At 43.9% G+C, this 25,688-nt stretch overlaps 2 protein-coding genes across 11 annotated transcripts in view; one reads left to right on the plus strand and one right to left on the minus strand.

Moving 5' to 3' along the window:
• The window catches only part of foxred2 (FAD-dependent oxidoreductase domain containing 2), a 170,200-nt gene that overhangs the window by 67,582 nt on the left and 76,930 nt on the right, over positions 1–25,688 (plus strand). For 6 of the 10 annotated variants that reach the window (XR_011348340.1, XR_011348348.1, XR_011348343.1 and 3 more), the window contains 3 exons: positions 1,767–2,008; positions 4,959–5,129; positions 8,009–8,282. Coding sequence is in view for 1 of the 10 variants with exons in the window: in XM_069909956.1 (XP_069766057.1) it covers positions 1,767–2,008; positions 4,959–5,129; positions 8,009–8,193 (598 nt within the window). In the remaining 9 variants the exon portion in view is untranslated. Of the gene's footprint in view, positions 1–1,766; positions 2,009–4,958; positions 5,130–8,008; positions 8,630–10,946; positions 11,019–20,197; positions 20,353–25,688 lie in introns of those variants that run through there. The other 4 variants (XR_011348346.1, XR_011348345.1, XR_011348347.1 and 1 more) reach the window with 3 other exon arrangements.
• txn2 (thioredoxin 2) overlaps positions 23,879–25,688 on the minus strand; it is a 33,979-nt gene continuing 32,169 nt past the window's right edge. The window contains exon 4 of the mRNA XM_069909958.1: positions 23,879–24,904. Coding sequence (XP_069766059.1) covers positions 24,794–24,904 — 111 coding nt within the window. The 3' untranslated portion in view covers positions 23,879–24,793. The remainder of the gene's footprint in view (positions 24,905–25,688) is intronic.

Consider the following 25,688-nt stretch of genomic DNA (forward strand, 5'->3'; position numbering starts at 1 on the left):
TCAAAATCTATCCAACTTTGTTTTAAATATATTTACTGAGGTAAGCTTCCACTGCTTCAATGGGCAGCGAATTCCATAGATTCCTCTTCATCTCCTTGAACTTGAAGTGTAAGATGTACAAAGTTGCCTTGTGTCTATCTTGTGCATTATATGATCAGCAATGGGGTGTAACTTGCTTTCCCCACACCAAGGTTACTAAAGGCAGGACTGTTGTTCTGGCTGAGATGCATCACAAATCTAATATAGGCTATTCTAGTTATCAGAGTCCTCACAGATAAGGGTGAAGCCTCGAGGTAAAGTATAGCACAGTGGTTCTCAACCTTTTTCTTTCCACTCACATTCCACTTTAAGTAATCCCTATGCCATTGGTACTCTGTGATGAGTAAGGGATTGCATATGTGAGCGGGCAGGGAAGGTTAAGAATCACTGGTCTTGACCCAATTGTTACTGAAATATTTAGCTTGAGAGAAATTGTCATTGGCCCTTTTCCTTTGGAGTTATGAAGCTGTGCACATAACGAGTCAATTCGGTACAATTACAACTGTGGTTTTCAAACTTTTTCTTTCCACCCACATCCCACCTTAAGCAACCTCTTACTCATGACAGAACACTGACCTGTTGGGAGGTGTCTGTAGAAGTAGATGCCATCACCGATGGCATAGGGATTACTTAAAGTGGTATGTGAGTGGAAAGAAAAAGGGTGAAAATCACTGGTATAGCATTTCTTGCCTTCATGTTTGCAATCTGTAGCAAACAGCCCATGATTCACATTTGTAGAAGTTGCCTGCTTATCCTCTCATTGCGACACCTATTCAAGGTGGACTGCTATCTTGCCTTATTACAAGGTGGCATGCACCTTTATCCCTCTCCCTGGTCCACAATCACAGTCCTCTCTGGAAGCCACGTTTCCCAGGGGAACCAGTTGGAAAGGTTGGTGTGCAAGGCTATTGGCCCTGGATAGCATTTGAAAGAGAATGGAGTCAAGAGTTGGTGAGGAAGAGAGCTCACTTACAAGGAAATAAGTACGATTACTTTTTTAAACAAATATCTCTTTTGTTACATGACTCCAAAGCCTCCTCAGCAAACATGCTCCTGCTCCTTTCTTCCCTCCGCTCCCTACTTTTTTATTCAGGCACCTGCCTGCTCTTTGCTCATTCCTTGACGAAGGGTCCAGGCCCGAAATGTTGGTGATATATCTTTGCCTCCTATGTCCACTGCAGGATCTGTAGAGTTTAAATTTAAAAAAGTTTTTAATTTAAATTTAGACATACTGCACGATAACAGGCCCTTTTGGCTCACGAGTTCATGCCACCTAATTGACCTACAACCTCTGGTGGATTTTGAGACCTGAGCTCCCAGAGGAAACCCATGCAGACAAGGGGAGAATGTACAAACTCCCGACAGACACCACGTTTAAACCCCTGTCTTGATTGCTGGTGCTATAACATAATTGTGCGAACCATTATGCTGACTCTCCCGCCCCTCCAGCACTTTTGTGCAGTAACTAGAATCGGAGCGTCTGCAGACTTTCTTGTTTCATTCAATACATTGGTTTCCTTCTGAATGTCACTGAGCAGCTCTGTGATTCAACACCAATTCCAGTCAAATTGTGTGGATGAGAAAGAGCATTAGGGTAAATTCAAGGCACTCTTCAGCACAGTTACACCAGTGTGACCAGTGCTTTTGATGAAGAGATGACAACAGTGAATTGAGTGAAGTGCCTGTGTCTGTTACCTATTAATATTATTCTTTCTCTGGATATTTAGAAATGCAACTAAATTTGAGTACTTGGAAGAATATCCGATTGGAGCACTTCCATGTCTTTGGGAAAACACGGGGAAAAAAGCAGAAAATGGACTGTTCGTTATTAATCTGGAATACGGGAGTAACTTTTCCAAACCAGAGGCAGATGTTTTCCATCCTCGGCGTTCTGTGGGAGAGCCAAAGCACGCGTGGCTCTCAAACTTCCTCCACCCTGTCATCTACTTCTACAGACACCTCCCAACAGGTCAGTGTTCTGTTCTTTTCTCCCTGCCCTTCCCTTTTACTTCCTCAAAGACCCTGCAAGCCGGGGTTCAGTTTGCTGTGCCCTCATACTGATTGGTGTTCCAATGGGTCCTCAATGTTGGAGATAGAACTACAGATGTGCAGTTCTGGTTACCACACTATGAGGATACAATTGCATTGGAACTTCTCAAGGCTGTTTAGTTTAGTTTTAGTTTAGAAAGAGAGCATAGTAATTGCTAACTGCTATACTAACCAGATAGTACAGTTAGTGTAGTGGTTAACATGATGCTATTATAGCACCTGTGTCCCAGGTTCAAATCTGGCATAGTAAGGAGTTTGAACATTCCCCCCATGTCTGAGTGAGTTTCCTCCAGGCACTCTGGTTTCCTCCCACCTTTCAATATGTACCGGGTTGTATGTTAATTGGGTGTATTTGGGCAGCATGGGCTTATAGCCCAAAAGGTCCTATAACTGCCCATTCAGAGCCAGCTCTCCAGCACTTGACGTCCTGTTTTGCGGAAACTGCCAAAATGTTCGGCCTGGAAGTCAGCCTGAAGAAAACTGAGGTCCTCCATCAGCCAGCTCCCCACCGTGACTACCAGCACCCCCACATCTCCATCGGGCACACAAAACTCAAAACGGTCAACCAGTTTACCTATCTCGGCTGCACCATTTCATCGGATGCAAGGATCGACAATGAGATAGACAACAGATTCGCCAAGGCAAATAGCGCCTTTGGAAGACTACACAAAATAGTCTGGAAAAACAACCACCTGAAAAACCTCACAAAGATAAGCGTGTGCAGAGCCGTTGTCATACCCACACTCCTGTTCGGCTCCGAATCATGGGTCCTCTACCGGCAATACCTATGGCTCCTAGAATGCTTCCACCAGCGTTGTCTCCGCTCCATCCTCAACATTCATTGGAGCGCCTTCATCCCTAACATCGAAGTACTTGAGATGGCAGAGGCCGACAGCATCGAGTCCACGCTGCTGAAGATCCAGCTGCGCTGGGTGGGTCACGTCTCCAGAATGGAGGACCATTGCCTTCCCAAGATCGTGTTATATGGCGAGCTCTCCACTGGCCACCGTGACAGAGGTGCACCAAAGAAGAGGTACAAGGACTGCCTAAAGAAATTTCTTGGTGCCTGCCACATTGACCACCGCCAGTGGGCTGATATCGCCTCAAACCGTGCATCTTGGCGCCTCACAGTTTGGCGGGCAGCAACCTCCTTTGAAGAAGACCGCAGAGCCCACCTCACTGACAAAAGACAAAGGAGGAAAAATCCAACACCCAACCCCAACCAACCAATTTTCCCCTGCAACCGTGTCTGCATGTCCTGCATCGGACTTGTCAGCCACAAACGAGCCTGCAGCTGACGTGGACATTTACCCCCTCCATAAATATTCGTCCGTGAAGCCAAGCCAAAGAATGGCTTAAAAATAAATTAATTAATAGTGGCAGGCCCTTCTGGTCCAAGAACCTGTGCCATCCAAATGCAACCATGTGATCAATTAATCTACAAACCCCCGTACGTCTTTGGAAGGTGGGAGGAAACCTACGTGGATGTCGGGAGAACATACGAACTTGCAGTGATCTCATTCATTGGCTGGTGAGATGGCAGGATGATGCCCTGTAACCGAACCTGGGGGGTAAGCTACTTTGGTGTCTTTGGGTCCTTGCATATTACTCCAAAGGAGCTTGAGCTTTGTGACATGGTGTGTCTTGCTGGGGACAGAGCTTCAGCTCACACTAACCATTCCACCCTGCGTTGCCTGGGGTGGAATGTTTCAGTTACATGGAGAGTCTGGAAAGCCTCAAAGGGCAGGAGGCTGAGGGGTGACCTGTGAGAGGCTTTTATAGTGTAGGTCGTCAGAAACTTTTGGCCAAGACCAGAGGGCAGGTTAAAGATGAGAAGTAAGAGTCTTAGAGGGAGTCTGGGGAAGATTTGTGTGATCTGGAGGGTGGTTGGAATCTGAAGCACACTGCCCAAGGGGACGGTCCAGTCAGGGACTCCCACAAAGTCTATAACAGATCTGGAAAAGCTGTTGAGCTGGCAGGCAATGGACTAAATGCTGGTAAATGAGGATAATATAGCTGGGTATCAGATGGGCCGAAGACCCTGCTCTTTGCAGTTTGACTCCCAATTGAGAAAGTAGGTCAGCTGGATCATGTCTCTCTCTCTCTCTCTCTCTCTCTCTCTCTCTCTACATTGCCTTGAAAGAATCATTGTCCTGGTTGGACTGGTGCTCAATGGAAGAGTAAATGTGGAGGTGATAAGGTGATAAGAAGCTGGGACATAAGACACAAGAAACAGGAGCAGGAGTAGGCCATCTAGTCCGTCTACCCTACTCCGCTATTCAATGAGATCATTGCAGATCTAATGATAGAGTCATCTCCGCATACCTGCCTTTTCCCTATAATCTCTTAATTCCCCTACTATGTAAACATCTATTCAACCTAGTCTTAAATATATTTACTGAGGTCGCCTCCACTGCTTCAATGGGCAGCAAATTCCATAGATTCACCACACTCTGGGAAAAGCAGTACCTCCTCACCTTCGTCCTAAATATGTTACGCTGGAATTTGAGACTCTGACCCATAGTTGTGGTCAATGGGAACATCTTACCTACTTCTATCTTAACTATGCCTTTCATAATTTTCTATCTTTCTATAAAATCTCCTCTCATTCTTCTAAATTCAAGTGAGTACAGCCCCAGATGACTGAAAGGGGCACAATAAGCCGAGGGTCCATGGTTCTGAACCTCGCATGGAGTGCAGGATTTGTCCACATGTAGCCTGTGTTCAGAGTACCTTGCACAGTGTGCAGTCGCGTGGGTGTGAAAGGGCTCGTGAACACGAGACTCTGTGGGACTATGCAAGGGAAGCTGATGTTGAAAAGGGGAGAGAGTAGACCAATGTGCAATCTGTTGGGTTTTTTTTTCCCTCAGAGACTGAGATGACACAGAGACCAAAGCTCTGGCCATTACCACGGCCAAGCCACATCCATCACGTTGTGGAAGACTTCCTGACTGACTGGACAGCTGCCAAGGCCCACATACTGCCCCTGCGCCGTTTTCTGGAGACCTGCTTGGGGACCGACCTCCGATATTTCTTTGCAGGTGCAACATCTTTTTGAAACCATGTCCCTTCCTTATAAATATGGTAAAATTCCTGGTATCCGGAACCTATGGGGATTGGTAGATGCCAGATAAGTGAATTTTCCTGTTGTTTGAGATTTGTGTGTTGTGTGATTAGCAAACCGTGCATCTTGGCGCCTCACAGTTCGGCGGGCAGTGACCTCCTTTGAAGAAGACCGCAGAGCCCACCTCACTGTCAAAAGACAAAGGAGGAAAAACCCAACACCCAACCAACCAATTTTCCCTTGCAACCCTGCAACCGTGTCTGCCTGTCCCGCATCGGACTTGTCAGCCACAAACGAGCCTGCAGCTGACGTGGACATTACCCCTCCATAAATCTTCATCCGTGAAGCCAAGCCAAAGAAGAAAGATTAGCAAACTAACCACTAGGAGGCACCAATTGTAAACTTTTGTATTTTTTTACCTACCGTATATGCTTATGTAAAGGTTGACCCCCCCCACCCCTATTTTCGTCCCTGGCCGCCTGCCCATCTGAACTCCCAACATCCCAAACCTTGACTCTCACCTAGACCCTACCTGCCCATCTGAGTTCCTGACATCCCGAATGAGGACCTCCTGCCCACTCAACTGAGCTCCTGACTCCCCAAATAGTGCAGGTAATTACTGTTGTCAAAAGTAGTACTCAAGTAATAGTTGACCCCCTAAATTTTACCCTAAACATTGGCCCACAAAATTTGACTATTAGACGCATATATACTGATTTATTTTCCACTATATTTTTGCTGGTTGTTGAATTTTGGATAATGGGGATTTTACTGTAATGCCTTTATTTCTAGGCTGTGGACTGTTCCAATATCCATAATTAGGAGCTCTATCTAAATTAAAGGCAGCATGGTTAGCATTAAGTGTCCGTGATTTGGGTTCAAATCTGTGCTGTCAGTAAGGAGTATGCCTGTTCTCTCCGTGACAGCGTGGACTTCCTCCGGGTGCTCCGGTTTCCCCTCATGTTCGAAAGTCATATGGGTCTAGTAGGTTACATGGGTGCATTTGGGCTTTGAGGGCTCATGGGTTGGAAGGGCCTGTTGCTGTGCTGTAAAGTCCAGGATGAGATGATGGAGTTCACAGGGAATGTCCCAAATTTGAGTCCTCTACCTTTCTACCTCTTCTCAGTTGAGCTAACCGCATGGAACCTGGGCTCCAGAAGCCTTACCCCACCACACGTTGGATCATGTTTGACACTGCTCAGGTGGTAACACTGAAGGACATTGGCTGGTGAGATGGCAACGGAGCTTGGCTGTACTGCTGTTCTTGGGACCAGAGCTTGACGGCATGATGTGCCGTGCTGGGGACAGAGTTACAGTCGCCAGTGTCTCAACTGGTCCTCATTAACCTCCTCCGGCTGGGGGATGTCTGCAGGTTGTCCACCACCGTCTGATCTGCTTCATGGGGCGGCATAATTAGCATAGCAGTTAACCTAACGCAGTTATAGCGCCAGCGATCGGGATGAGTTTGTATGTTCTCCCCATGTCTGCATGGTTTTCCCTGGGGGCTCTGGTTTCCTCCCACCCTTCAAAATGTACTGGGGGTGAAGGACAATTGGGTGTAATTAGGTGGCATGGATTGTGGGCCGAAATGGACTGTTACTGTGCTGTATGTCTAAAAGCCATCCTGCTGCACTATTTATTCCCCTGCCTACTGTTGCTCCCTTATGTCCGGGCGCAGATTAGATTGGAAAGTGAACTGAAGCGTTGGGGGATTTTGTGATTTTCTTCCACCAATGTGCCATCTGTGACATCTTTAGAGTGAGGGTCTTGGTGGGGGGGGGAAAGAGAGGTTGTAAACATTTTCGTGGGTTTAAGGAGGTGACAGTTAGTATACTGTAACAGCTGTGAAGAGACTCCATCGGTCCGCTGACAACATGGAAGCCTGCTGAATTTGGGAGGCCATTCTGTCAGTTACTTCTGTGTTTTGTTCAGTTTCTTTCACCCCTCCCTGTCTACATTGCTTTTATAAGTGCTTTCCCTAACTACGGTATCATCTGAAAATGGAAGTAGACCTGTCTGGCCAGTGGGGGAATAGATACTCTGTGTACGCTTGATGAGCAGAGTTTGATTCCAAATGATGGTTTACCCGCTGGACACCCTTAACCCTAATAGCGTGGACTTTCATTTTTCTCATTTAGGTGGCCTTCGCCCCCCCCCCCCCCCCCACCACCTCTGCCACCATCCAGTTTCATTTTTTCCATCTTTACCCACTCCAGTACTCTTTTCTCCCCTCTCTCTAATTTCCTCACCACCCCATCCTGGTGGTTTCTCCCTCTTCCTGTCTCACATCTTCTGTCCTATAACAGTGACACTGACAATAATTCAATTAATACAAAAAAAAGTTAATGAATATAAAAAGAAAAATACTCAATTGCACAAAAAGACTGCTGTTTCAGTAACGTAGACAGGTGGTCATGCAGTAACTGATGGTTAAGGTGTTTCTGGGAAGTTGCAGAACATGGTGAGTGTAGTGGTTAGGCAATGCTGTTATAACAGCAGCCACCAGGACCGGGATTTGAATCTGGCACTGTCTAGGAGGAGTTTTTGTATGCTCTCCCTGTGTCTGTGGGTTTCCTCCGGGTGCTCCAGTTTCCGTCCACCACTCAGGGATTATAGGTTAATTGGGCAGAATGGGCTCATGGGCCAAAGGGGCCTGTTAACGTGCTGTATTTCTAAAATTTAAAAAAAAAATAATTAAATCTAAATTGTAGTTCGGGAAACTGGAAATTCCAGACTTTAGGCTTCTGTACTTTCTGTTCCATCGAATTACAAACCTGTCATTTGAAAGAATTTGTAGCTTTAGGAGAAGAACTTATGGAAAAAGTTTCATTTAATGCATTTCCATTCTTTCTGCAGAATCCTGCTTCAAGTTTGCATTGACCAATCAGCATCTTCCACCTTTCTGTCACCATGGTTACTTAAACAGGCAAGGGTTGCTGGGCAATGACAATTTGCAGGACAGGGTTGAAGAGCCAGGTTATCTTCCTGGTGATACTGGGTCTGTCGAGGAAAGCCCACTTCACCACCTGTCCAATGATTAAAGGGAAAAGCCGTCCACACCGCCCACCTGAGCCACACAAGGATTTTCAACTTCCTAAATGAGATCTGACCGGCAATGCTCTTCAACCAGGTGAGGCCTTGAGTGCACTCCAAGTTTCTCCTCATTACAGAACTTAATGATCCCGGGAAATTCATGCCTGCTGTTAAGACACAAGGAATTTACTAAACTTTTATACAAGAAAACAAGCCATACACAACCAATAAGGGAAATTCAAAGCAAAATGATGAAAATCAGGTCTCTCAAAAGAGAAACTGTTTATCAGGATCCTATCCTGTTAACTGCATCTCTCTCCAGAAATACCCCAGATCTGTTTAAATCTTGTGCAATGTAATGGTGAGACATGAAACATTAAGCCAAAAATATCTAATCAGTTTTTATTTTTAATAAATTTGTTACTTGTTGGGGCTTCCCTGAAACATTTTAAAAGAAATTTCTTATTGCATCTTTGGTCCCTTATCCAATATTTACATGACAGACTTTTGCGTACAAGTTGATCTTGGCACCAAAACAAGACACATGTCGTATCTGTCAGCACGAGTGGATTGGCAGATTATGATATTTTGGATTTATACCCAAAGGCAGAAGGAAAGATTGGGTATGGTCATAGTCATGTGTGAGGGACACTTGACACTGCCACATTTTCTACATTCCAATGGTGATTGCATCATGAGGTTTTGGAATCACAAATGAATGCAAGCCTTTTCTTGTTTCCATTTTGAGATTTGTCTTTGTTTCTGACTGGAGGTCTTGAATTGAAGATTCTTTTATTGTCATGTAATAAAAAGGATGGAATATTACATGAAATTTAGATTCACCATTGGTGGAAATTGTCAGGCACTCCTTACAGTCAGGGAAAGAGAAGCAGAGAGTCGTGTCTCTCTTCCCCCCCCCCCCCCCAAACTATGGATTTGCCTCCAGCGCTCCCGCAACCTTTGTGGCCGTACAACACTCCAGTTCAAACCCTCGGCAACTCAAGCTCCAGATCTGAACCTCCGCCATCATGAGGAAGCCTTCTGCACACTCTTGCATCCCAGTTCTGATACCTGATACCCCTTCAGCCAGTCTCCTGTAGTCCGTAACCTGGTGTGAGTCCTTTGACTGCAAGTCACCCGAGAGCCCGCAACTTGCATTTGTTCCTCACTACAAGTCGCCAACAATGTACCACTTGTATATTCTTCAGCTGCAGAGCCCCTCACTGGTCCGCCCCAGTGGTCACTGGCCCGTGGGTTGTCTCCTCGTTCTCAAACGGGGAGGGGTGGTGTTCTTCCCATTTTCGCTTGTACTGCTCTGGTCCTCTGCTTCCCCGACGTCTGCAGCCCCTTAAAGCCACTGCCAATCCTAGTCACCATAGTCTGGAGTGATAGGCTTGCTCGAACTGTGGTTGAGTTCATCTCAGTCTGGTATAGGTTGTCAACACCCAGAACAAAGAGATAGTCCGAACATTGACTTGGACCTGCCCACCTGGTCGTCTTGTATGTTTGAAACAAAAGTGGTTCAAAAACAAAAACTGTAATGCTTTTAGGTTCCTGCAGGTGATACTACTGAATTATTTTCCTTATATTAAAAAAATTGATAAATTCTGGGCCACGTGCCAGATTATTTTTTGGTAGGATGTGAATTAGTAGAAATTCGACAAATGGAGCAGTAATAAAATGTCTCAGGAAGTCGTGTCGGCCACTGAAAAGAGTATCAGGACAGCAGAAGGAATCAGAATTTATTGTCACGGACATGTCATGAAATTCATTGTTTTGTGGAACTATTACAGGTGCAAAAATTACTATACATTACATTTTTTAAAAAGTTAGTGCAAAAGATAAGAAAAAGTCTGTGGTTCAATGTCCATTTCAAAATCTGATGGCGAGGGAAAGAAGTTTCCCTTATGAGAGCTTGTATTCAGGTTCCTGTACCTCCTTCCAGATTGTAGCAGTGAGAAGAGGGCATGGCCTGGGAGGTGAGGGTCTTTGAGGATAGAGGCTGCTTTCTTATGACAACACCTCTTGTAGATGTCTTTAATGGAGTGAAGATTAATGCCCATGATGGTGCTGGCTGAGTTCACAACTCTCTGTTGGCCTTTCCTGTGCATTGGCACCTCTGTACCAGACAGTGATACAACCAGTCAGAATGCTCTCTGTGGAAATTTGCAAGAGTCTTTGGTGATATACCAAATCTCTTCAAACTCCTCACAAAGGATATCTTCAGAGATGTTGACACCCAGGAATTTGAAGAAGCAACTTAATAAAAGTGTTTCAAAGTAAACCCAGGGATGGGTGTACAGGTGGTGGGAGAATACAACACAGTCTGCATGCACAATCCCTGAAGTTGAGATTGTGGATGGTTGACAGAGATACAACTCCACCACAGATAAAAGCTGTTGTGGAGTGTGGGGTGGAAGAAGGGCAGGATTGGATGCTACAGAACAATCCTTGGATGCTGGGCACTCGGGTGCAAACCGTGGAGGCTGGGAGAGGTTCAGCATGGGTGGAGTCCCACTTCAGTCTCTAATCTCTGTACAGGACAGTCTCCACCCTCAGGGGGCACGTTTTCACTTTGTGACTTTAATTTCCAACACTGCTACCAGTTGGAGGACCCGAGCTATAATCAATCAGCCACCCTTTTGAAACTGGGCCAGGCAACTTTACCAGTGCCGGGCACCATGCCCTTACATTTACAAATCCTGCTCGTCTTGTGATTTTGAGCACATCTCTCATGATTTCCATCTGTTCACTTTTCCAGCCACTTCTGTTATTCACAGGCCACAGATGTACACTTTATGATTGGGACCTTGATGCCTTGTTCACCATCAAGGTAACACTGTCTTCTAACGCACTGCAGTTACTTAATAATTTTAACTCTGGTTTTAATCCACGAAAGGAAATTACCCATTTCCTCTTCACTGCCAGGAGATGGCCGTGTCTGTTGAGAATGTGAATTTTGAGTTGTGAGAAGGGGATGAAGTAAATCCTGAACCCAACATTACAGTGCAGAAACAGGCCTTTCAGGCCTTCTAGTTTGTGCCAAATTATTACTCTGCCTAGTCCCACTGATCTGTACCCAGTCCACATCCCTCCACCACCCCCCCCCCCTCCCCTTCCATCTATGTACCTGTCCACATTTTTATTAAATGAGCCTGAATTCACTACTTTGGCTGGTAGCTTGTTCCACACTCCCACTAATGTTACCCTCAAACTTCTCCCCTTTCCCTTAACCCATGCCCTCGAGTTCTTGACTCGCCTAACTTCAGTGGAAAAAGCCTACTTGTATTTACTCTATCTACACCCCTCATCATTTCTCCCTTCATTCTTCTCAGCTCCTGTGAATAAGGTCCTAACCTGTTTTACATTTCCCTGTACCTCAGCTACATCCAGCTATGATGCAATGTTCTTTCCAGAGTGCATTTGGCTCTATCCTCCTGTTTAATTATTAATTTTTCTTTCCTCAAGGCCCCTTCCTACTCTTGGCTTAATGGGTGACTTAGACTGGAGCGAGTCAGAAGCCCATTGTTCCTAGGCGCTTCATAGAAATTAGAGCATAGTAATCTACAGCACAGTACAGGCCCTTTGGCCCACAGTGTTGTGCTGACCTAATAGCCTACTCCAACAACTGCCTAGAATTTCCCTACTGCATAACCGTCAGTTCCATGTACTTACCTAATAGTCTTTTAAAACATCCTAATGTACCTGCCTCCACTGCCGTTGCCTGCAGCGCATTTCCATGCACCCACCACTCTGTGAAAATCCTGCCTCTTGTATCTCCACCTATACTTACTCCCAAGCTCCTTAAACCTTGTCTTAGGCATTACAGCCCTGGGAAAAAGCCTCTGGCCATCCACACAATCATTGCCTCATCTTGTACATCATGTCACTCCTTATCCTCCATCACTCTGAGGAGAAAAGGCCAAGTTCACTCAACCTATCCTCATGAGGTATCCTCTCCAATCCAGGCAGCATTCTTATAAGCCTCCTCTGCACCGTCTTGAAAGCATCCACATCCTTCCTGCTGTGACGTGACCAGAACTGAACACGTTATTCCAAGGTTGTCGAAGTGCCTTGGCCTTCCCAGAACAAGTGACAGCAGTGGGCCTGGAGACAGCAGGAACCTCATATTGCCAAGCGCGCACTACTAGCAAGGTCATTGCATGGTGACGAGAGGCCGGATCCCATCCCTTCCACCCCTCCTAGCTAGGAACCTGATCTCCATGACACCGCTCACCATGAGCTGCCTTCTCACCTGTGATTGTATGGTCTCGGAGCAGTGTGGGTTTTTGGCCTTGTGTGAAATAAAAGAACAATCACTCTTGAATTCTCTGTAAAAGATCAATTCTGCAAAAATGCATGTTGTCAAAGATGTATAGTGTCAGCCCAGGATCAATATGGAGGGGTTTTATCCTCCACTCTCCCCTATTCCCCACTCTTCAAGAAATAACATTTCTTCATGCCTGTTGGTGTGTGGTTTCACACTTTCGAATCTTTCCTTCGTTAGGAGCAGGGAGACTAGAACGTGACCTGGATGGGATGGGTCCTTCTATATGTTGTAAAAAGTAACACAATGCTGGAAAAACTCAGCAGGTCAAACAGAATACTTTATATAGCAAAGATAAGGATACATAGCCAAAATTTTGGGCTTGAGCCCTTCAAGTTGTGGAAAAATGTCAGGATTTCTGTATGTTGGCTGATCCATGTAGATCAGTGGTTCTCAACCTTTTTCTTTCCACTTACATTCCACTTTAAGTATCCCTATGCCATAGGTGCTCTGTGATGAATAAGGGATTGCTTAAGGTGGGATGTGAATGCAAAGAAAAATCGTTAACTCCAAAAGAAATGGACCAATGACAATTTTTCTCAAAGCAAAATATTTCAGTAACAATTGGGTCTAGAGTAGTGATTCTCAACCTTGCCTTCCCACCCACATCCCACCTTAAGCAATCCATTACTAATCATCGAGCATTTATGGCATAAGGATTACTTAAAGTGATATGTGAGTGAAAAGAAAAAGGTTGAGAACCACTGGTATAGATGGAGTTGACGGAGGGAGGTTTGTATTTGCCTAGAGCTGCATTTACCATTTTCCGTTGCTTCTGATTTTCTGCAGAGCAGTTCCCGTCCCATGCTGTTATACATCCAGTAAGTCTGCTTTCCAATGGGGATGTACCTGTAGATGTTGTTAAGGGACATGGAAGATACCCTGAACTTCCTTGGTCTTCTAAGAAATTAAAGGTGTCCCTGTGCTTTCTTGACCCATGTGTCAACAAGGTTGATTCAGTCCAGGTTGCTGGTGTTTGCTAGGGCATCTCAATGGAGAAATCCCTGCTCCATATATCTGTGAGGGGGTTATGAAAATGGTTTGTCACGTGACCCCTCTGTAGTTCAATAGCCTGTAGATTCTCCAAAGAAATGAATGGTATCTTAAGTACAAAGGTGAAAAAGGGTGTGTGGAAATAAAGACCAGCATTGTACTACAGAAGGAATGAGAGCCAAGAGCAGAATCTTGTCTTCAATCACTGACGGATGCTTGGCATGTCATTGGCATATGTCATTCTGTATTTGCATTAACAGCTTGGACTATGTATTATTCAATTAATAATTGGTTGTGTATAGCCATTGTGTTTTGGTCAAGAGAAATTGGTAGTATGTCATTGTTACTGAGTACATTGTCATGTACATACATACAATGTACAGAGATTCTGGCCATGTCCATGCAGTCCATTGAATGCATACCTATACTAATCTCATTTACCAGCACCTTAGTCCATGGTGTTATATACCTTGGTTTACCACCCAGGGCATGAAAATCCCTTTCAGCAAGAAAAACAGACAGCTTCTCAGCCTTTTTAGCTAAGGTCATGTGTAGTCTCTTAAAAAAAACTGATCAACTGGTGAGAAGTGAGGAGTTGTAGCCGCAGTACAGAAGAGGAAGATACCCGAGGCAGGAGGAGATCATCTGATGTGAGCTGGCCTGCTGATGCAGGATGGATTCATGCCGATTCGGGGACCAGCCTACTAACACCCTTTCCAGCTGTAAGCCTGCCTCCATGAGCTCCACGAGGATGGCTGCAACAGGAAACTCTTCAGCAGCAAGGTAATGCCAGCTGCCATTCCTCTGCAGCAATAAACTTAGAATCCAGAACAATCTCAAGGTGGAGGTTAAAGATATTAGCAAGGGATCGCTGTTGTCCCGGGACCTCTTCATGTGCAAGATCCTGATGGGATGCCTCAAATTTGAGGCAAAGGACATCCTACTGCATCCAGGATGTCAACAACAGTCACTTCACACACCACTCTGGCTGTACTGTGCCTTAACCAACATCTTACAAAGCTGAGATCTTTGGGGGATGGCGAGAGAGGTGAAGAGAGCAACTACTTCTGGGCTTTATATTCTGAATTATAAATCATTATGAATAATAAACTAAATCTAATTTTCTGTCTGGGCACTTATTAAACCTGATGGCACTAACATCGATATCTCCAGTTTCTGCTAGACCAGTGGTTCTCAACCTTTTTCTTTCCATTCACATAGCACTTTTAAGTATTCCCTATGCCATCAATGCTCTGTGATTAGTAAGGAATTGCTTAAGGTGGGATGTGAGTTGGAAGGGAAGGTTGAGAATCACTGCTCTACTGAAAAAAAATTGTCATTGGCCCATTTCCTTTGGAGGTATGAAACCGTGCACATAACAAGTCAATTAGGGACGATTAAAAGAGTAGTTTTCAAACTTTTTTTTTCCCACCCACATTCTTTGTCTTCTTTCTTTGGCTTGGCTTCGCGGACGAAGATTTATGGAGGGGGTAAATGTCCACGTCAGCTGCAGGCTCGTTTGTGGCTGACGAGTCCGATGCGGGACAGGCAGACACGGTTGCAGCGGTTGCAGGGGAAAATTGGTTGGTTGGGGTTGGGTGTTGGGTTTTTCCTCCTTTGTCTTTTGTCAGTGAGGTGGGCTCTGCGGTCTTCTTCAAAGGAGGTTGCTGCCCGCCGAACATACCACCTTAAGCAATCCCTTACTTATCACAGAGCACCGATGGCATAGGGATTACTTAAAGTGATATGTGAGTGGAAAGAAAAAGGTTGAGAACCACTGTGCTAGACCACTTCCCCCCCCCATTCTTCCTCTCTTATCTATCCCTCTGTCTTTTTACCTCCAGCTCTCCCCCCCTCAAGTTTGCTAGTGTGTCCTCCCTCCCTTATCCACTTATTATCTTGTCTTGGGACTGTGCTTCTCCCCCCACCCACCGTTTTATTCTGTCACCTGCCTACATTTTGCTCATACCTTGATAAAGGCCTCAAGACAAAAATGTTGATTAAGTATCTTTATCTTTGCTACATAAAGAACGCTGTTTGACCTGCTGAGTTTCTCCAGCCTTGTGTTCTTACTATCTTACCAACTTGAATTATAATCCCCCTGCTCTCTTATACCTGGCTTGTGTCATGCCTGCTGCCTTCAAGAATCCTTGGATTTTCACCCGTGATCGCAGTATTCCTCAATGCCCCCATCATTCACCGTGCATGTTCCACCCTTGTTCGCCCTCCAAAATTACATCAGGATTAAATGCCAGCTGCCATTCCTCTGCAATTTTTACCAACTGATAGATATCAACACCGCCTCCATTTTTTTTTTGTATCTGAAAATTTACTGATCAAACCTATTGTGTTCACATTCAATCGGAATGTAATTAAAAAAAAAATGCAGGTCCAGATACTGATCCCTGTGCCACACTTCAGGCCACAGGCGTTGAAGCACAAAAACGACCCCCATCGCTCCTATTACCAATTTAGGATCTAATATACCAATGTGGCCTGTGTCTCATAGGCTGGAACCTTGCGGATTGGTCTACAGCATTACTCATCTCAATACATTTTGTAACCTCTTGAAAAATTTAATTGTTCAGGCAGGATTTCTATGTAACTCTCACCTTTATTCTGTAGTTCTACACACTGCCATTTTGGTCCCCAATGGGACCTACTCTCACCCTGGTTTATGCCTTCGGCCAAAATATCTAGTGTCACCTTTAACGATTTTGCACATTTTCTTCTTGGGTTTCCTCCCACCCTTCAAAACATATGGGGAGTTGTGAGTTAATTGGGTGTAATTGGACGGGCTTGTCCAATGGAAGGGCCTTGTAAAATATGTTGTAATTTTTTTTCATAATCTTGTCAGCCAGTGATACTTTTCCCTTCCCCTTTTCCCCTTCCCCTGCCGCCCCTTCCCCTGCCTCCCCTCCTCTGAGCCCTTCTTCAAGATATAAGCAAAAAGCATTCCTCCCCTCCTCTTCTCCCTCCTTTTTCTCCAGCCTCTGCATATAGACGCATCTTTGTTTTACTCAAGGGCTCAGGCCCGAAACGTTGTTGATAAAATCTCCTATGGATGCTGCAAGACCTGCTGAGTTCCTCCAGTATCTGTGTTTTTACTTTTATCATTATCGCCCCAATTCACAAAGGGGGTCTGGGGAAACTATTCATGTGTGGAAATCACAAAATACCCTAACTACTGTTTCAGATTCACTTGTCTCATGTGGAGTGAATTTTCTGGGGTTGTTTTGTAACACTTTGCACCATCCTAAAACTTAACATTGAATACTTTAATGAGTTGCTGTGGCCTGCAGTGAAGGGACTCACGCCAGGCTGTGGACTGCTGGAGGGTGCAGAGGGAACTGAAGGCCTTCTGAGGTTTGAATCTGGAGCTCGGGTTTGCTCATAATTTAGAGTGGACTTTGTGTGACCGAAGAGGCTGTGGGGGAGCCCTGGAGGCAAATCCATGAACACTCAGTGACTCTGGGGGGGCTCTTTTTTGCTTCCCTTTCTTTTACTGAAAGGCCACCAGGAAATTTCTGCTGATGGTGAATTTTTGTCTGCCTGACAGTAGACTAAAATCAATTTTATGTAATATTACATGACAATAAAAAATCTTGAAGGAATTCATTTCATTTAAGGCTGATGACTCATTTTGAATTATGGCAATATTAATCCTTCTTGGCAACCAAAGGTCGAAAGTGCAGGCAAGACTTGTGTTTTCATGAAGGCCTTTTCAATGATCATTTAGTTCAGGACAAAAGTGAGCCAGGTTCTGGCCTGGCCGTGTTCCAAGGTCAGAGTGCAGCAGCTAGATTTATTACAAACATTCCAATGAAATTCTCTCATTTGAGGACTGGAAAGCTGGCCACCAGTTTGCCCTTCCTGCTCCTGGGTAATGAATGGGACAGGTGTTGGGTTAGCTCAGAGTCGTAATCCCGTCTGCTGTTAATTAATGTCAATTTACCAATATCACATACAGTTACTTTATAAAAAGAATATTAAATGTTGGTTTCCCATGAGTTTTACAAAGTGAGCTCCATTTTCTTGTTACAGTTCATTATGTGTTCTTTTCACATATTGAACATGCAGTAATATTCACTTGGTAGGCAAACATAATTGCAGTGTGATAAACTAACTGGGTCAACACTTCCGTTACGCACTTTTTGCCATCAGATTTCTGAATGGACAGTGAACACATGCCTCATGCCAACAGAGGTGATGGATTTCAATATTTAAGAAAAATTTGGATAGGAGACATATGTTCTGGGTGCAGGTTAGTGGGACTTGGTGGAATAATTCAGCAGTTAGGCTGAAGGGCTTGTTTCTGTGTTCCTAAACCCCCAAGCTCAGATGTTCCAATCCCACTGCAAATACTGAAAAATATCAAGAAATGTGATTTTTTTTTAAGGTCGAACCCATTGTAGCTGCAGTGTCATGGAAATCTAACTAGGACATTCAACAGGACAAGAAACCAACCCAGTATATTTAGGTGCAACTCCTGTGCACCCAGACTATATGCCTCCTATCCAAATTTTTCTTAAATATTGAAATCCAACAGGCATCCACCACCTCTGTGTCTTAAACCAAACAGGGATGGGTAGCCAGCCAGGCTAAAGTTGATTCACCCTGGAACAAAATAATTAAATTGAATTCTGATCAAAAGCTGGCAGCTCACCCCTCTATTTTTTACTGTTACTCCATTTACACAGATTAAAGGTGGACAAAAGTGGATTGAGTTGGGTAGTGGAGAGAAATTAGCCTTAGCTCCTATCCCTGACTTAGTGTGTAAGTGCCTGGAGGAGTGTAGATGTGATTAATACCATTCAACATCATAAGGAAGGTGTGGACTGTGGAGAAGGTTGGAACAGGAATGAGCCCACATACCAATCCCTTTACTTAATGCAGTTAGTGCTGTAATTACCATTCCTTCATCTTACACAGCAGGGTGACTGTAAGCCACCTCACCCTTCAGAGGTTAGGCCATCAAACCTGGCCAGTTTTGACACGGTCGATGGTGGAGGGAAATCTCTATGAATGTTGGTGGGCCTTGCTCTTCAGGGTAAGAGGTGATAAACTGGTGCAGTTAGTTGACCCCCTGCCTCACAGAGCTGCGTTCAATCTTAACCTCCTGGAGCCATTATCTGGGTGGAATTTTCACATTCAACGCGATTCTCCAGGTGCTCTGGTTCCCTCCCACATTCTAAAGGTATGCAAATTTTCTTCCATGTGTGGATAGGAGGTAGAATCTTGGAAGGGGGGGGGTGTGGATGAGAGGGTAAGGAGTCATGTGTGGTAGTTGGTCGACATAGATGCAGTGGACCAAAGGGCCTGTCTACGTGCAATCTCCATGATTAATTTGAATGGTTGCCCACACTCTCAGTCACCATCCTCCCACCAATAACTGGACAATTTTTTTTCTCTAAAAGGTTTGCGACCTGAATAAAAAAAATTGGTATTACGGTAACTTCAAGATGAACACAAATATAATTTCATATTTGCTGTATCACGTAGGAAGTTGGAGAAACATCAACTTTTATTAAATTTAGTCTGTTTAATTGCATAATGACACTGACACATTGCGTTAGTTCGACTGATCTAAAAATGTTTTGCCACTGATATTCATCTGTACTGATGGCTCTTGCATCAGAGTCCAACAATAGTCGGTCAGCATTGATGGATTCCGGTTTCCCTGATACCGCTTTTCCATGGTTACAATATCCTGGTGAAACTTTTCACCGTGTTTGTCACTGACGACACCGAGGGCGGATGCAGAAATAAATTTTCAATAACACGTTGCCCTTCGTGGTTTTGTCTGCTTGAAGTCAACTTAAAATGTGACAGGAAATCACAGAAGTAGGTTGAAGCATGTTGTCGATCTGCTGGATGTAGTTTGGTGCCCTGTAGTTGCCAAGAAAATTTTCAGCATCTTTAAATGCCTTCCATGGATGCCCAGACTTAAGACAACATTTGCATAGTACATATGCTTGGACTGGGCAATATACTAGTAAACTAGTGAAATAGGACAGGAAATCACAAAAATGTTATATCTAAAAAACAGTATCTGATAAAAAACAGTATCTTATAAAAAATAGTATCTGATAGGAAAAAAGATGATTTTCACGATCAGCAGCTAAAATCTATAAAATACACCCTAAACTGTTCAGGAAGCCAAATCTTCCCCATGTAGTTGGTTAATCTCACAATCCATAGATTAGATTGAAGATCTGCAGTCCTCCACGTGAACTCTGATGGACAGTTAAACAGTTTAAAAAAAAGACTCCAAGAACATCCCCATCTGGAACAACGCTGAAACATATTTAGGACGTGACGGATTACAAATCAAAACACTGAAATGCTGGAGGAACTCAGCCAGTCTCGTAGCATCCATAAGAGACCAGGATATATTACTGATGTTTTGGGCCCAAGCCCTTCCTCAAGGTATGGGTGAAAAGATGGGTGTCGAAATTAAAGGCTGGGAAAAGGATGGAAGGGGAAGAGTACAGACCAACAGACAAAAGGCGTTAATTTAGACACCCGTCTTTTTTTACTTAAACTTTGAGAAAGGACTCGGATCTGAAATGTTGGTAATATATTTTGAGACCAGGTGAGTTTCTCCAGAATTTGTTTTAACTACAATCACACTGTCTATAAACTTTCATGTTTCTCATAATAAACACACAATCCATTTCAACTTCTTACAGTTATAAACAGAGCACCTTGAAATCTTCCGTCCATTCAATTAACTCCATGGGAAATCAAGAAACAAAGCACTGGACCAGAAAACATCAAGCCACACTATTGCGCTCCACAGCAAGTTGCACCTCTGGCCAAACCATACCAGTTGTTACAGCACTGACAACGTGAAATATTTCCCATGATAGGGGAGACAAGGACAGGAGGGTACAACTGCAGCATTAAATGGCACCCATTTAAAACAGATGCAGAGGAATTTCTTTAGCCAGTGAGTGGTGAACCTCTGGAATTTGCTGCCATGGGCAGAGGTGGAGGACAAGTCGTTGAATGTATTTAAGGCAGAGATTGATAGCTATCTGAATAGTTAGGGTATCAAAGGTTATAGGAAGACGGCAAGGAGTGGGAAAATGGATGGAATGGGAGAATGAACTGATTGGCCTACTTCTGCTCCTATATTTTATGGTCTAATATTGTCACTCAGGCTACCAACTGCCCAATCCATCTATTTTTGATCATCAGTAAATGCTGGAAGGTGCCAAGATTTTGAAACCAACATCATAATGGTTCCCCATCACCCTGGTCACAGTATCTTTTCACTGCTCCATTCAGGCAGAAGGTACAGAAGCCTGACATCCAGCACCTCAAGTTCCAAGACCGTTTTTACCCTCAGCAGCTATCACAAGCTCTTGAACCTTCCCTTATTACCCTAATCCACATTAATCTACTCTCATCCTGCTTTTGGTGGGATCTTGCACACACCAAATAAAACATGACACCATGATTGAAGTAAAAATGCAATGCTGGAGAAACTCAGTGGGTCAAACAGAATAGCAAAGATAGAGATAATTAACCAATGTTTTGGGCTTGAGCCCTTCATCAAGGTATGAGGAAAATGTAGACAGGCACCCGAACAAAATAGTGGGGTGAGGGCAGGGGAAGGAGCAAAGGTCCAAAGGCAGGAGGTAATAGGTGGATGGGAGATCACACCAGCAAGCAGATACAGACCCAATGACAACTCTTCCATGCCAACCAATTAGCTGAGGTTAAAAACACATTTTGCTCATACCTTCGTCAAGGTATGAGCAAAATGTAGGCAGGCGGCCGAATTCACTCATACATTCTGCTGATACCTTGAAGGGCTTAAGCCTGTAACTTTGATTATGTATATTTACCTTTGTTATATACTCTGTTTAACCTGCTGAGTTTGTCCAGCGTTCTTTTTACTTGCACATATGGACTAGCTTTCATGTTACCTACATTATAGCATCATTACCCCCAAGCATTTTAAGTAAACCAGGGTTGTCAAAGATTATGCAGTGAAGTCATAAGCTCCATAGATCACCTCTTGGATCTTTATGTTCCAGTCTCTCATCTGCCTCAATATTAACATCTGTATATTTGCACTCAAAGGGATCAAGAATTAGAATTATTGCCAAAACCCTTGCATTAGCCAGACTTGCAGACCAGCAAAGTTAACACACGAAGAGGCAATACAAAAAGAGGAAAATATAATTGAAACAATGAATTTTCTGGATTTATTTTGGATAATACATTTTAAAAGAATGCCAGAAATTGGTTACAAAATTATCACTGTGCAATTGACCAGTTCAACATTGCTAATTCCTGGGCCGTCATTTAAGAGTTCAGCATCACTGAAGTGATGTGCCAAAGGAAATTTTCCAGTCAATGGTGGAGGCTTGCGATTTTGCAGTGGGCAAGTGTGCTAGAAGATGGAGGGAAATAATGCTGATAATGTTGTCACTGTCTTCCAATTTTCTTCTTAAGTCATTCAATTCCATTTCTACAGCCGTTTCTCATTCCACATTTTCTAATCTTTTCCCTATTTCTGTCATGATCAACTCTATTCTTCTCACTTTTTCTTCTGTACTTTTCATTTTTCTTTTCACTAAATTCTAATGTCAACCATTCTTTTAATGCTTTAATTTGTTCTTGAAATTTTTTTTATATTCTGTCCATCTGTTTACCTTCTATTTCTCTGTGCAGAGCTTGGTTTTTTTCCATCTTCTGTTTCTGTACCTGTGTTTGTGTCCTCTACTTCTCTTCCTTGTATCTGTGTCCCTTCTGACTTTCTTGTTGAGTTGCTTGCCTCACTTTGCTGGGCTTCTTCTTGCTTGGCTTCTTGCTGTTGGTCCTCTTCTTCTGGGCTACTCATCTGTTGGGCCTCCTGCTGCTGTTCTTCTTTCCTCTTCTTCCAGCTAAGAGCTCTGGTGTCGGGCATCTCTCAGCTGATTGCGCTGCGTTTGCCCGCTCCTCAGCTGGGCCCCCCTCCCGTCGGTGTTATCTTTTTCCTTAGTGAGCACACTGCGTGCTTTTGTTTGACTCAGAGAGCCATTTTTGCAGTCCAGCGGTTGGGAGGTTGCGACTCTCCGGGGCCGTCACCAACCTTGGAGAGCAGGCTCTCTTCTCCACGACGGCTCCCAATTTCTTCATGCAGGTAAGGCCTTCTCCTTTCTCTTCAGGCGTCTTTTCTTTTTTTCCCGTTGTCTTGGGTGCCATTTTATTTCTTTTCTCTACAACTTTATCTTTTATTGGTTATGTTTTGTGTTTCTTGAACTTTGCTCTTTCTTCACTTTATTTCTTCTTTTCTGGAGAGGGCTGGTATTCCCCTACCGGCCACTACTCCATCACGTGACTCCTTCGAGGCTGATAATGTTGTTGAGGGCACAATGTAATTTAAAAAAACATAGGCAGGTCAGAGAGCATCCCTGGAAAGGGGAACCTTGGTCATTAATAATCCTTCAGAACATTAACAGATTTTCTTTCTGCAGATATTGTCCATCTTTTTTTTTTCCGAAACTTTATTTATTAATTTTAACGTATGAAGAAGTAAGTAATTCACGTACAGAAAAAATACAAAATATATTTGTCCATCTTGCTGAGCATCCCTGATAATTTCTGTAATTCTTCACTTGCTTAGAGGAGCACCACAATCAGGAGTACTTTCACATTTCACATCAAACATGGAGATTCAGGAATCTGTTTCCACACTTTGGAGGAACTGGCAGGTTAAAATTGTTGTGACTTGCTGTACAAAGCTGCTTGAAGGGAGACACCACCAACCAGGTCTCTCACAGACACACAGAGGATAGAGCCACAGAAAGGGAGAGCTTTATGCAGCCATGCCAAGCTGTGACTCTATCAACTTTCTTCCTTTCCCAAGTTTTACTAAGAAAGATGCCTTCAGGGGAAATCAAATAATCATTGAAGACCAGACTCTTGAGCTTTGACCGTACACTATGAAGCCTCTCTCACATGCTCTCCCTAGCTCTGGATCCTGAAGGCATCTGCGTCTGTCACGCGAGCTGAGATCAGTGCCTTTAGCAACGGCAGCTGAACTCGAGATCATTTACATCTGGTGGCCAATGTTGGGACTCAGCTGTGCTTGTTTGTGGGTTCAAGAATTTACAATACAAACTGCAGCAGCTCCTCTACACTGACACACTGAGGGGGACAGAAGTCAGCTGCTGCCTTGCAATTCTCTCAAACACAAATTATGTTGAATATCACAAGCCGAGCAACTTTTAATGTGGGCTGCAAGCCTTCGTCCCCTGCCAGGTTTCATTTCCCCTCTCGAACAACAATTTTGCATTCTTGTGGGGACATATTTTTAAGTGTGATTATAGAAATAAAGGGGAGGAGATTAATGATTACAGCAAGACTTTAGCCAGTCCTTTGTTGTCACATTTATTATATTCTGCCTTCACAGTACTGTACATTTGTTAATGTTTACTCCACTGAACTTGAACTCAATACCAGAGCAAGTTTTCATTTTCAGCATAACTGCTACTACTACCAGAATGTACACAATGTTTATGGTAAAATGGATTACTAATCAAAGAAACTGTTGTGGTAGGATCCATTTAAAGAGATGGAAGGAGCAGGAATTTCCCAGGCTACTGACTCAAATACAAACCCTAAAGGTGGAATTTATGACATAATTTCATTTTTAATTTTAAAGAAAGTATGATTCCAACTTTTCTAACAGCTTTGCAGTTTGTATAACGGATTGATGTTTCTTCTACATGGTCTGGTTTCAATTGCTGCCATTAAGTCTATCAGCTAGTCATCATGACTTACCTTAGACTGTAACCAGTCACTTGCAAAGGCTTCCTGACCTCTACAGTCTATAGTCTTCTTTGGAATTCAGATCACTGATAGATTGTTAACACAGCATGCTAAGTGTACTCCAGCAGAGGCTAAGAGAACCATACCATAGTGGGTGAAGAGCAGGAAAGAGATTAAATCAATGGGACAGTGAAGTGGAAATGAAGGTCATTCACTTAATTCAACAGGAAAAGCACAGTGGATGGAGAAAGGAGGAAACATCAATGCCACCAAAATACAAGTTTGACAGGCTGGAAGCTACTGCAAGGAACCTGGAATCAGTTTGTGTATTGTGTGTGACAATGGCTAATAGGTTCAGAATGTGACAGGAGACAGCAGTCTCTGATGGCAAGATTTACTGGTCGATGGTCAGGGCAGCAGCTCCCAGCCAGCAGCAGCATTTTTTGGACTTCACTAAAAATAAACATTTAGTTGAGTAATGGAAGGTTATACAGCCATCTCAATCCTTTACAGTTCAGTCATATCAACTTTTTAATAAACACTTCCAGCTCTTCTTCACTTTTAACACCTTCGAATTTGCTCACGATGTTTCCTTCCTTAATAGCAATGACAGTCGGGACCATAGTTACCTAAAAAATGTTGGAGAAAAAAAAAGAACTTTACATTTTCATTTGTGAAACCAGAAGACTAAAAGAGCTCACAAAATCTTCATCACTGCTTGGAGGTGGGGGGGGGGGGGGGGGGGGGGGGGGGGCGGGAAATGGGGAAAGAGTTCTTATATCTTAAAACACTCATCATCATCAATTAAGCAGACAATCATATTTAAATAGGGGTGTTCAACATCTTGTATCCATCCTGTCTCCTAGAAACACCAAATAATTGTGTCCTCTCCTCTGTTTCATTCTAAGGGACCTGCAGGATTATCCCCTTTCTTCATATATCCGACCCTTTTAACATCATAAGACAGATATAGGCCATTCCAACCCATCAAGTCTGCCCTGCCATTTAATCATGAGCTGATCCATTTTCCCACTCAGCCCCGCCGCCCGGCTTTCTCCCCATAACCTTTGGCGCCCTGGCTTTTGCCTATCAATCTCTGGCTTAAATACACCTGGCCTCCACAATTGCCCGTGACAACGAATTCACCACTCTCTGGCGAAAGAAATTCTTCCACATCTCTGATCTAAGTGGACACCCTTCAATCCTCTTGGCCCTCTTATCCAAGTCTCTCTCTGTGGGAAACAACCTTTCTATATTTACTCAGTCCGTGCCTTTTAACATTCAATGAGCTCCCCCCACCCCCCTCATTCTCTCTTATTCTTATTCCAATGAGTATAGTCCAGGGGCTTCTACGAGGCCCTAAAGGCTGTGTACGGCCCCTCACCCCAAGTCCAAAGCCCGCTGCGCAGCTCA

This window comes from Narcine bancroftii, chromosome 13, assembly GCF_036971445.1.
Source record: "Narcine bancroftii isolate sNarBan1 chromosome 13, sNarBan1.hap1, whole genome shotgun sequence".
Classification (NCBI taxonomy): domain Eukaryota; kingdom Metazoa; phylum Chordata; class Chondrichthyes; order Torpediniformes; family Narcinidae; genus Narcine; species Narcine bancroftii.